Here is a 12,966-nt window from a genome sequence, read left to right on the forward strand (position 1 = left end):
ATAGAGGACTCGTACACGAGTCTTAAAATTTTTTTTAGGACTCGCAATGCTAATCTTAAAAATCTTTTTTTGTAGTGTGAGATAATTTTGGTACCAAATGTAATGTGGATGAGAGAGAAAATAAAAATTAAAAAAATATTTTAAGATGCGTTGTGTACTTTTGACAACCAATGATGTTGCTATTACTACTATTGGAGATGTTCTTCAACACTTAAGTTTCACAATTATTTAATCTAAACTTATTTTAACTTTACTCCCACCATCACGATTCTCATATATGTAGAAGTATCTCTTGCATAGTTGACTTCTTTGCAACTCCTTATTCTTAAGGAGGAGAACTGTAATATTTTTTTTCAAAAAAAATAAGTTCTTAGATAATTTGGATGCTTTAGTTTGTATAAGTTTTTTGTTTCATGATTTCTTTAAGCTAAAATGAAAAAAAATCTGCTATCCTCAATTTTCTATCTCCTCCATATGTTAGTTGAGAAAAAAGAAAGCTGTAAATAATTTAAATATATATTAAATAAATAAATGAGGTGAGACATGAGGAGACAGAAAATTTGGGCACAAATAATTTTTTTCAGCTAAAAAAGTGCGAAATAATATATAATTGATAATAATTATTTGAAGAAAAGAGAACAACATGCCTAATGAGTTCTAAGTGGTTGCTAAGGTTGCGTATCATATTTTATAGCTTAATTGAAAAAACTTGAAAATAATATATATGAAAAAAACCCACATAAAAGAAAAGCCATAATTTTTTTTATAAAAAATTAGCCAATTAATAAAGTCCGAGATGCTAAATACGTTTATTTTTTAAACTAAAAATTAATCTTCTGATTAATTTCTAAAAATAGTTGTTTCTATTAGTTTCCCTGTAATTTTTGGCATTAATTAATTATATGATGAATCTCGTACGTATTACATATTAAATTGCAAACCGGCCGCTAGCTAATTAAAAGTCAAATTATTTAATAACACGTCTGATATTAATGGTATAATGTTCTGAACAAAATTGAAACGTATTAACAATTGAAGAAATATTTTTGAAAAAAAAAAACTGAAGAAATAAATACAAACTCAAAACAAGAAGCTAAACCGTAGTAGAAGGGTCATCAACTTCATTCTCTCGTGACATCTCCTCTAATGATTTTCCCTTAGATTCTGGGACAAGAAAAGTAAAGAGCAACCCAAACAGATTGATCACTCCCAGCACCATAAGAGAATTCTTCATTCCAATTCCGGCTGGGTATCCGGCATCTGTCTTCGTCTTGTCCTGGCTCTGCGATGCGTAGAGGAAACCGAAAGCCCCAACTATGGCCCCCGCCTTACCGGCCGCAGCCGATATCCCGTGACACGTCGAACGGAATCTCGCTGGAAAAATCTCCGCCGGCACAATGAATGTCGTTGCGTTGGGCCCGAAGTTGGCAAAGAAGAATGTGAGTCCGTACATCACCACGAATCCGGTGTGGTTCCCTGCGGCCGTCCAGTGGTGATACGGTAAAGCCAAAGCGAACATGAACACTGTCATGAAGAAGAAACCCGCCGTCTGAATCTTGAACCGCCCGATCCGATCGATCAAGGCCACGGTAAACCAGTAACCCGGGACAGTACCACATAAGGCTATCAAGAATTGGGCCCTTCCAATCTTGAAAAGCTCGTCGAGAGCGCTCATGGTATTCGCCGCCGGCAACCACCCCACGGCGCTGAATATGTCCTTCTGGAACAGGTTTTGGCTATAGTAAGCCACGTCGACAAAGAACCAAGTCGCGGCGGTTCCGAGCAAATGAAAGCCGTGTCGTTTGAGGAACTGGCTTGAGAATAGCCCAAACGACTTCTCGTTACTTTCTTCGACGGAAATGGTACTGTCGTTCTGTATATCGACTTGGAGAACTTTTGACATGTCTTGGCATGCCTTCTTTTGGTCCTTGGCAACCAATGCCGTGTACCGCGGCGTCTCCGGAAGCGTCATGCGCCAGTAATAAGTTAAAACCGCCGGCAATGCTCCAAGCATTAAGATGATTCTCCACACGTAATCGGCTTCTGCCGGAGTTGAAGCCAACGGGTCAACCGAATAAGCCGGTGCCGGGAACACGCTCCGAACAATATGCGAGATGAGGATGGCAACGGCTCCACCGGAGAGGATCCCGAATCCTTGCATGGCGAAGACAGCAGCGATGAAAGCGCCTCGCGTGGTTGTGGACGAGTACTCGGCCATGATGGTGGCGGAGAGAGGATAATCGCCACCGATTCCGAACCCTAGCCAGAAGCGAAAGAAGCAGAGGGTGACCACGACGGCGGTTGGTGAACTCCCGAAGGAAAGAGCCGAGCCGATTGAGCTGACCACCATGAGGATAAGGGTGACACCGTAGACGCGCTTGCGGCCTAGCTTGTCGCCGAGCCAACCGAAGAAGAGCTGTCCGGCGAGGGTTCCACATAAGGCGACGCCGTTTACGGCGGCAGACACGTTTGGAGGGAGACTTCCAGGCCTGGTAGAGCCCTCGACGTGGTAGTAGATGCGGCCCAAGAGCTTTGTGACTAGTGAGATGCAGAAGAGGTCATATGCATCGGTGAAAAATCCCATTCCGGTTATGACGACGGCTTTTAGATGGTAACATTGGATTTTGGCTCTGTCCATTACGCTGAAGTTGAATCCCGGTTTCTGGTTCTCATCAGTACCCACTACTTCGGTCGTATCAGTGGCCATGTCTACTGTTTTTTTCTCGTTCTCTTTTTCTCTCTCAACTGATGTGAATTGTGAATCAGAAACCATAAGCACGAGAGGGTATTTATAAGGTTAGGTATTTATAAGGTTAGTTAGATATTTTCAAATTTGATTTTATCTTTTTTGATATTTTTAAATGTTTTCGATATTTTTATATCTGGTATAATTTACAACTAATATATGTTTTTTTTTTAAAAAGATATTTTTGGATATCTTGATTTTTTTTAAAGTATAAACTAACTTTTAAATAAAACCTTGTGGAAGCGATTAATATAGAGAAATAATAAATTAATAATGGATTTGGAAATGGATAGTATGTGAATTTTTATTTATTTATTATTTTATAAAATTTAGATAGCTTAAAAATAAATTTAAAATTTAGATGACGCTTCGGGGTGGGAATTTGGGATACGAGATATTTTAAATAAGTAAAATTATATTTTAATTAGAAAATATAGCCGTGTTTTGCATAGTATTTTGTAATAATAAAAAATATATATGTTTTTAGAGATTATATAGTTGAGATTCATTTTTATTACTCGTACAATATTTTTCTTACATGGCCACGTGATGATGTCTCGACTATAATTTTTTAATGATGATGTTTATTGTATAGAAAATCTCCAGTAGGTTCTCGAAAAATTATGAATAATAAGAGTTATTTTGGCCGATTGCCCATTTGGATCATTTATTTTTAAAAATTTACTTTTAGACATCGTATTCTGTCAAAATGTTAACAATATGAATAGAAATATCGATTATTTGAACACTTTATATTAACCGATTACCCATTTTGACACTTTAATTTTAAAACTTACTTTTAGACCATGTATTTATTCAAAAAGTTAATTTTTTTTTTATAAAAAGCCAATTATATAAATTTATATATTTTTTGTGAGGGTTCATACTATTTTGAACCTTGTATTTTAGCCGATTACCCGTTTGGATCCTTTATTTTTAAAAATTAACTTGCGGATTTCGTGTTTTGTCAAAATGTTAAAAATATGAATAAATAGATAGATTATTTGAACCACATGTATTTTTGTCGATTACCTATTTAGGATTACGTGATTTATCAAAAGTTAAAAATAAAAATAGATAGATTATTAGTATTATTATTATATATAGATATTTTTTAATTCACATATATTATAATTATTATTAAAATAGAAAATAGATAGAATTTTTTCATTGATTAATTAATAACCATAAATTAGAAATATAAAATAAAAAATGAGAAAAATATGAAATTTATTATTATAATTTATACATGTTGTAAACATATATTTTTAATAAAACTATTTACGTTTAAAAAATATATAAATACTATGAATAAACTATTTTTTTATGACAATGTTTTCTTTATAATTTGGCCTTGGTGGTTATGAATTATCCATCAATTTATTAAGTTTGTTATGAATTTGTTTTATTTTATTTCACTCAAAATATTTTTTTTAAATGAAAATGATTAAACTTTTTCATGATATCAATAAATTATATCCTTCTTCAAAAATAAATTATTATAATAATACCAATTTGCATATAACTATTCATAATTTGAATAATTGGGTTGACTCTAGAAATTACTTTTATATTTTTTATTATTTATCCATCAATGTTTTTAATTAACCATGGGTCCGTTCGGAAACATTTAAATAAATAGTTTTTTTATTAAATAATTAAAATTTTGGAAACAAACACTAAAAACACGTTCGGTAAATCACTTTCACTTTTTATTTTTTAAAATTTTAATTAAAATTTATGAAATTTTGAAATCAAGATTTTCTCACTCTCAAATTTTTTTTAAAACGTATTTCATTTCTTATCTCTTTCTTCTTCCTGTAGCCACACAATTTTTCCCGTAGAAGCATCAATGGCTTCCTCTTGGCCATCTGGTGTGTCAAATTCTCAAACGATGGCACCTTCTTGGCCTCCGCCTCTCTCGACAAGACCATTGCTATTTGGTCATCCTCGTCGACCACTCTGGGGGCATCTTCGACCTTGCCTGGTCCTCCGACTCCCACTACATCTGTTATGCTTCTGATGACCGCTCTCCGCATCTGGGACGCGTGCTCAGCCATAGGTGAATGCGTCAAAACCCTTCGTGGCCACTTCGAGCTAGTTTTCTGCGTTAACTTCAACCCCTAGTCTAACCTCATCATCTCTGGCTCCTTCGACGACACGATTAGGATTTGGGAAGTCAAAACCAGCAAGTGACTTCACTCAATTAAGGCTCACTCTATGCCTGTTACCTCCGTACACTTTAATCGCGATGGTTTGCTTGTCTAGTAGTCATGATCGGTCTTGCAAGATTTGGGACTTCGCCGTTGGTGCTTGCTTGAAGACCCTTATTGGCGATAAGGTCTTTGATGTGTCTTTCGCTAAGTTTCCCCCCAATGGCAAGTTCATACTCGTTGCCACTCTCAATGACCCACTGGTAAATCCCTTGTCAGTTTGGTCTTGTCTATTGCTACAAATTTGGTTAAATGATTATGCCATTTTTATTTTGTGCGAATTGTGTTATCATCCTTCAATAATTGAATTGTAGTAATTGAATTATAGTTTCCTTTTTTAGCTATTGATGTGTTCATTTATCTATTTGAGACCCAAAGTTCATTCAGATCATGATGTCAGTAGCGGCTCATGGAACTTGTCAATTTTTCTTGCATTATAGTTACTGAAGTAGTCTTTTTTTTGTCTAAATTTTTTCTGTCTTTGGAGTTTTAATATTGTTGAGCTTTCCTAATTCTTTAAAATTATTTATCAGGTACTTCCTCAATCTATTTGGATTAAGAAGTTTATTTAGTCTCATTGTGGGAGAAGAAAAAGATAAGTGTTTAAATTTCCATATCTTGATATGCATGCTGGGTGTCCTCCAAAGATCAGAAACAACAATTAGTAATGTGATAAAAATATAAACTTGACATACTAATCTTTGCCATTCTTTGTGCTAGCCATGGTAGACACACAGCGTATGATGCAGATGGGAGGATTCGACTTTGATCCAACAAAGGGACAAAAGTAAATGGTTTGGGATTTAGTATTTTAACTATTAAAGATGTCTTTCCTTTTTATTGTATCATGTTTTTAGGGCTTAACTCTAGTCTTCATGTTATTTTTCTTACGCAAGATCTTGGAGTATGCATCATGATATGGTTCTTCAAGTTGTATAGTAATTTTCTAGGGTCAAAGTACAATAATTTCAGGAATTACAAACATGCATATTGCCACTATTCTTATATTTTTCTTCTCATGATAAGCATGTAGCATCATATGAATGATAGGAGTATGTTCTATTATGTTTGTTTTTGTGACGTGGGGTGGGGCCTGTATTCGATGCTTATTTATATATTAAAGAGATGCCTTTTAGATCTATTATGGCTCAAAGTTCATGCTTTCTATGCCTTTGCAATTTCTTTTTCTCCATTTGTGTTTAGATAACTACTATATTTCATTTTAGTTAATATGGACAATGCAAGATAAATAGAAATAGCTTTCGATTGCTGCCTTCTCAACCCATATTAGGCATTTAACATGGATATTCATTTTTTTTATTTGTTGAGTTTTTTACCATTTCTTTGAGAATGTTTCTAAAGTATATGGGAACATCTTAAGCAGCCAGCTTTTGGAACTGGTTTGTTTGTATCCTATGTCTCAAGTATTGACCATTGAAATCAGTTGCGTGAATATAAGCATTAACTTAATCAAGAATGTGGATTGTAATAGGAATCATTAAGCAGGATTTCTCAAGCAAATGATGCCCTCTTAATGGTCTAATTATAAATTTTATGTGTATTCAAAACATTAGTAACAAAATCGTTCTTATTTGTTGAATTTCATCATCTCTGCTGCAATCTGTACTTGAAGAGCTACACTATTATTTCACTTTCAATTTTCTCTGGATCACTTATTTCTTGATATTGTTCCTAATAATGATTATATACACTTATATGTACATAATGTCTTAGGCAGATGGAACTCAAAATAATTTGCTATGGCTTTGCTGGCTGCGGGTCAGTGTTCCACCATCAAGGAACATATGCAGGGCAATGGGCACTTGACTTATTGAGGAAGCTTGTAATTTCAACAAAAACAAAGATGTGGGCTATTTCTGAGAAGATTTCAACTGAAGAAAAATTGGTTAATTACAAGTAGGTACAAGTAGGTTTGCTTATTTTAGTTGGTTTTGAATTTCAGTGTTTTACATTTTGGTTGAAAGATTTAGTTATATAAATTTACTTTGGTTAGTTGCATTTATATCATAAAATGACTTATAGTTATTTGGTTCGAAATGTATATAGTTGCATTTGCTTACTTTGTTCTAAGCATAATTAAGAATTAGAACATTTTCTTTGATTTATATGATAATTTTAGCATGCATGCTCAAGGTTTAACTTATGTTTACTATGAAGAAAGAAAGAGAGGCATACTCTTAATTCTCTTTCTATTTTTGACACTAGGTGGATTTCTCCTCATAATTCTTGGTGTTCTTCATCATCATAAGGGGTGACTTTTGCGGAGGTTGTGGAAGCTGCTGCCATCAGAAACTGTCTGAAGCCATTAAACTATCTTTGAATTGCAATCTTTAGGTGGTTTCAAATTGTAAAACAGTCATTGATGCTATTCATAGTACTGAGGCGAGTACGAAGGACTACCAAAATATCATCACTGAGATTAAATTACGCTTTGTTTCTTCTTTTTGCTCAAGCTTTGTTCACATTCCTAGACATTGTAATAGGCTTGCTCATAACTTAGCTACTTTTTGGCTTGAAAAGTCTACAAGTTGTTTTTGGCTTTGCTAATATTCCCAGTTAGATCACTCATGTTTCTTTAGCTGATTTATCATCTTTGTAGCTCTGTTTGTTAGAATGAAGATTTTCTTTTTTTGTACTATAATTTTCTTATATTTATATTTAAAATAAAAAAATATTTTAGTTTAGAAAATAAAAAATAAAAACATGTTTACCAAACATATTTTTTATTTTTTATTTTTTTAAATAAGAAATAAAAATAGAAGTTACCAAACACATTTTTGTTTTTATTTTTTAAAAACTAAAAACAAAAATAGTTACCAAACACATTTTTATTTTATAAAAATAAAAAACATAAAACAAAATTATTTTTATATTTTTGTGTTTAAAAATATTTTAAAACAAAAATTTTACCAAACGCAAACTATATGATCAACATGAATTTTAACTATGATCATTGTTATAATAATTTTGTGATCCCTGATTTTTCTCACAATCACACATAGATTTGTACCATACTCCAAAAAAAAGAAATAGAACCTAAAATGGTTGTATTATACCAAATCACAAAGCCAACAAATCAAAATTTGTTTAATTTTGTGTTTAGTTTTCTTATTGTTTTTAATATTTAAAATTTGTTGGTTGGTTCTTTAAAAAACAACATTAAATATCCATTATTATTATTTTTTAAATGAAACAATTTGGTAGATATATTTATTCCAGCAATAATTGTTTTTTTAAATGTTGAGCGGTTTTGTATAGCCTTTGGTTTTGTATTTTTCTTCATGAATAAAATCTAAGACATGGTATAAAAAGATACCATAACATACAAATCAAAGACACTTGATCTGATGGTGGCACAATGTTTTGGAGATTTGAGAAAGTATATTATTACAAACAACATCGTATTAACAATTTCAATATCACCCACACTACATAAACATCCGATAACATCTAAAACATAATGGAAAAATAAGATGGAGATGTTAGAATATAAAAATCAATAATTTAAAATAAAAACTTTAAAGATTAACAAATATTGATAATTGAATAAAAACTCGAGATGATTGTGTTATCATTAACACGTAAATCAATCAAATTCATTGAAAATTGAAATTGAAAGAGTTTAGAGAGAAGATGAGAAGAAAAAAAAGATTAATTAGAGTAAAGGAAAATATGAGATTAATAGAGAATGTTTAGAATATATATGAGAATCACAAAGAGATATTTATATATATATATTTAAATAATATCTTATAAATATCTTATTTAAATTTAAAAAATTACATTTATTATTATTATAACGTGTATGGTAATTTATCTGTGTAACTACATTTTTTTTTAAATTTAATTAATGTAAATAGGAAATAGGAGAAAACTTATTTAAAAAAACGTGTGAAGAATTTTTAATTTTAGATATTTAGATAGTAACTACTAATATTTTAATAATATGAGTTTTTTATATAAATTTTAAAAATAATTATGTATATTAGTAGTCGTGACTTACCTATAAATAATTACATAAATTTCTATTAGATATTTAATAGATGATTCTAATTAGTTTGATAATAACAATTTAATAATTATAATAATTTTACATTTAAAATTAATAAAAATAAATATTTTCTTAGAAATAAGACTATCATTCGTAATTATATTAAAAATTATTGTATACATATATAATTTATACTAATGTGTAACTAAATTTTTTTTTTTTTAAATAAACATGTTAATGTGGATTGTGTAATGCTTCTTTTTCTTTAAAATATATTACTTTTTTTTTAAAAAAGAAAAGAAGACTTTAAGAGTACTGAGATAAAAACTCATGTTATTATATTATATATAATATGAGATATTTATATATAATATTAATTATTTTAAATAAATAATTTATAAATATTTTATTTTAATTTAAACTAATATACAACTAAAATTAATTAAAAAATAAATTAAAGGAGAAAATAGAAAAAGTGCTTTGAAGAGATTTTAGAGTGCCACGTCATCATCTCCTTAAAATCCTTCTTTAAATATATACTAGAAAGCATAACCTTGCTTCGCGCAGTCTTTTATAATGATTAAAAAATATATTTTAAAAAAAAATTCTTTTAGAAATTCTAAATAATTAAAGTTCCAAAAATAAAATTCAAACAAGTTGTTGTAAGCTTGGTTTTATTTATTTATTGTTATTAATTATAAGCTGTTGACGCCGTTTTTCGTCAAACAGTAAAAATAGAGCACATAAACAATGAATGACAATGGCTAAATGAAATAAAACAAATCAAACACACAATTTTTACGTGGTTCAGCAGTTAAATCTGCCTAGTCCACGAGTCTCTGTTATTAAACTCAAGATTATCTCTGAAAATTCTTAAGCATGAATTATTCAGAGTTTTCTCTTAAGGATCAGAATTTCGGTTCATTACAATGGTGCATGGCTTCTCTATTTATAGAGAATGATGCAGAATACTATCCCACATATTTTGGGTAGTTACTCTTTTGTGAATAAAATAAATGGCTTTAAATGCCTATAATCAGATATAAAAGGAAACGTCCCCTGAAGACCAGGAAATGCATAACTGACCAAATAATATACCACGATTCTTGGGGATTACATTTCATATTTATAATACTTGTAGATATTCAAGGTGGTTATCGCGTATCTCTAAGGCTTTAGCATCCCAGGTCTCACGTCATTGTTCGAGCTAATGACATCTCCCGAGATCACGTGTCTTTCGAGATCGTACGTACATCTAGCTCGAGACCCCTGATCCGAAGTCGTCCCCGAAGATGAGTGTGTTCTCGGAGCTACTTTCGAGATCGAGATCGTTTCGAGCTCATATATTCGAGGTCATATATCGTACTTTGCAGGCTCGATATATAATCCTGGAGCATACTTCAATCCTTACGAGACCATTTGTTGCGAATCCAACTTTCGAGGTCACATTTACCATGGCTCGAAATCTGGGTATAACATCTTGCCCCCTCAAATGTATTTGTTCGAATCCTAAGAGAAGGAAACTTTTGAACTACTTTCCTTGAGAACTGTACCGTCACACCTTTGAAAATGGACACGCGCCAGCTGGGTATTGCTCATTTTAGGTACTTGAGTACCTTGGGAACACGCCCACGATCGTCCGTCTGACAACTTTTCGGCGCCTTCTTGTCATTGATCCCCATTTGTTCGATCTAGTGAGGATTTCATTCGACGCTCTTGATTAAATCCTTTTCCCCACCTATATATACAAGACCCCACTCTTCATCTTCTTCACTTTCATCCTCATTCGCCATAAGCAAGAAAAGAAGAAAAACAAGCCCAGAGACCTTTTTGCAAAGTTCCTGTTCCGTGCATGTTTTCTCGACCAAAGAAACAAAGGAATCCTGGTCTGTTCGAGTCAGTGAGTTCTTTCCTGCAACCTCTTCTTCAATTGACGATCTCTCTGCAATCGCCATTACTGTGTAAGTATGTCGTTTTTGCTTTCCATTTAAAATGTTCTTGCTGTGTATGCTAGTTTACGTTCTTAGCATGATACGATAGGAGGTTTTGAACCGACAGGTTTTTATGCTTTCTAGATTTTCACTCTGGATGTTCGTCTCTGGTTTATACCCAGTTTTGACGTTTGAATGTGGTTCCCATTTTCTGGGTTTTGAAATTCTTAGGCAGCGTTTCTTGTACATTAAGCTTTCGGATAAAAACATGGGCCTTGACAAATGCACGAAACCCAAAAACGCTTTTCCTGGCTAACCGCCACTCTTCTTTCCCTTGAATTTCGGGATTTTCAAAAAATTATCCACACTCCTTTTCTTTTTCGTGGAATACACGCCCCTGACTCTTCAATAAGGGTCTTAGTATTTAGTCTCGTTCCTAAATCTCCGAGCTCATTCCATCGAGCTCGTGACTCTTGCATGCATGGCCCTCACCATTTTTTCTTTCTCGCTAGATGTCACAGAATCTGGAAAGACGGTGGGGGTCATTGCTGGCAGTCCCTTACGAGCCGAAATCTCCGAGCCCGGAATCGCTCTTCGCCCGGAACCAACGTCGAATAAGAGAATACGAGCTTGCACGCGAGCAAGAAGACATTCGAGCTCACTATCGCTGCCAGATAGACGAGGTCATCGAAAAGAAGAGAAGATTTCTTCGGGAGGCCCTCTATCCGGAGCCCAATTCAGGACCTAGGCCCATTCCCCTCGACCTTGCGCTAAAAGTCACTGTTGCGTATCATCCAGGGGAACTCCAGTTTTCATTAATGGGGGAAACTTCATCCTCGCAGCTGAGGAAGGAGATGTTCGAGGTCGAGCTCTACTGGAGTACGGTTACCACAACCAGCCAAATATCTGAAATCCTGACCTTCCATGGCCTCCATTTGTCAGGCACCTTGAAGTGTCGGGCTCCGACTAGTCAAGAACGGAGCTGTTTCGCCCCTAGCGGCCGCGATGCCACAGTGAAATATGCGGCATGGAGCCAAGAACATATGAGGGTGGGAGCACTGTTGCCCTTGAAGTCTTTTTTCAAAGACTTTACTGATTTCATTGGGTTGGCACCGTTCCAACTCAACACTAATTCGTACAGGGTGCTGTCTGCCCTGAGGTCCTTGTACCACGAGCTGAGGTGGGAAGGACCTTCACCTCAAGAGATTTTATATCTCTTTTGTTTGAAAAGTAACCCCTCCCGAGCTCGAGGAGGGGATGGTTTTTACTATCTCTCGAGCTATCCCAAAGAGACGAAGGTTTTTGAGGATCTCCCCAATCACCCGCCTGATTTCAAGAAGGCCTTCTTCTGGACAGATGGTCTGTCCCCGTCTCGACATTACTCGTTCAGGCGGATTCGTAAGTATTCTCGTTACTTTTATTCCTGAGCTCGAGACTTTAGTTCTTAAATCCATATTTAGATGAAATGTGTTTCTCTTTTCAGCTAATTTTAAGCGTCCCACTCCCAATGAAGCAATGATGAGGCACAGAGAGGCCTTGCTCCAACTTCCTTATGGCAGGAGGTCTCTCTCGTATCTATTACACGAGGACAAGCTCCGAGCTTGCAGGTTGTTGGGAGAGGGCCAGTCAACCTCTGACTGGTCCAGCAAAAAATATGAACGCTGGGAGGAGGTGCCACTGCCCACAGGCGCCCTTCCTCCGAGGAGAGAAAGGAGGCCATCACTCCCAGTTCGTCTGAGGAGTCTGTGGTCCGGGAATGAGGCCAATGATGAAGCCTCGAGCTCGGACTCAGATGAAGGTAAAGTCCTCCCTACCTTGAGGATGTGGTCCCCCACACTACTAGAACACAGGCCCAATAGGTTAGTCTCGTGCCCACAGGATAGATACCACTTCTACATATGGAGTTGGGTAGACGACTGTTTCCATAGGTTCGATAGTGGGCTCGGGAAATATGATACCATGTACACCACGGACGAGGTGTGGAATGGGATAGCTGTGCAGTACGGGACCAATGATTATAGGGACCTCTCGAGGTTATCACCTACTTATACGGAAGGCACTCCC

The 12,966-nt window shown here is 34.5% G+C and overlaps 1 protein-coding gene and 1 pseudogene across 1 annotated transcript; one reads left to right on the top strand and one right to left on the bottom strand.

The window, feature by feature from the left end:
• Window positions 1–1,066: 1,066 nt before the first annotated feature.
• Window positions 1,067–2,802, bottom strand: LOC133797662 (low affinity inorganic phosphate transporter 1-like). The gene has a single exon (XM_062235644.1). It carries the CDS (start codon window positions 2,771–2,773, stop codon window positions 1,094–1,096), a length of 1,680 nt encoding a protein of 559 aa, XP_062091628.1. The 5' UTR covers window positions 2,774–2,802; the 3' UTR covers window positions 1,067–1,093.
• A 217-nt stretch (window positions 2,803–3,019) lies between these two features.
• LOC133795556 (COMPASS-like H3K4 histone methylase component WDR5B) lies at window positions 3,020–7,615 on the top strand (annotated as a pseudogene).
• Window positions 7,616–12,966: the final 5,351 nt, after the last annotated feature.

This window comes from Humulus lupulus, chromosome 8, assembly GCF_963169125.1.
Source record: "Humulus lupulus chromosome 8, drHumLupu1.1, whole genome shotgun sequence".
NCBI lineage: Eukaryota > Viridiplantae > Streptophyta > Magnoliopsida > Rosales > Cannabaceae > Humulus > Humulus lupulus.

Excerpts from the sequence above, each read along its gene's own strand:
- LOC133797662 (XM_062235644.1), bottom strand. The coding sequence starts at position 2,773 with ATGGTTTCTGATTCACAATTCACATCAGTTGAGAGAGAAAAAGAGAAC.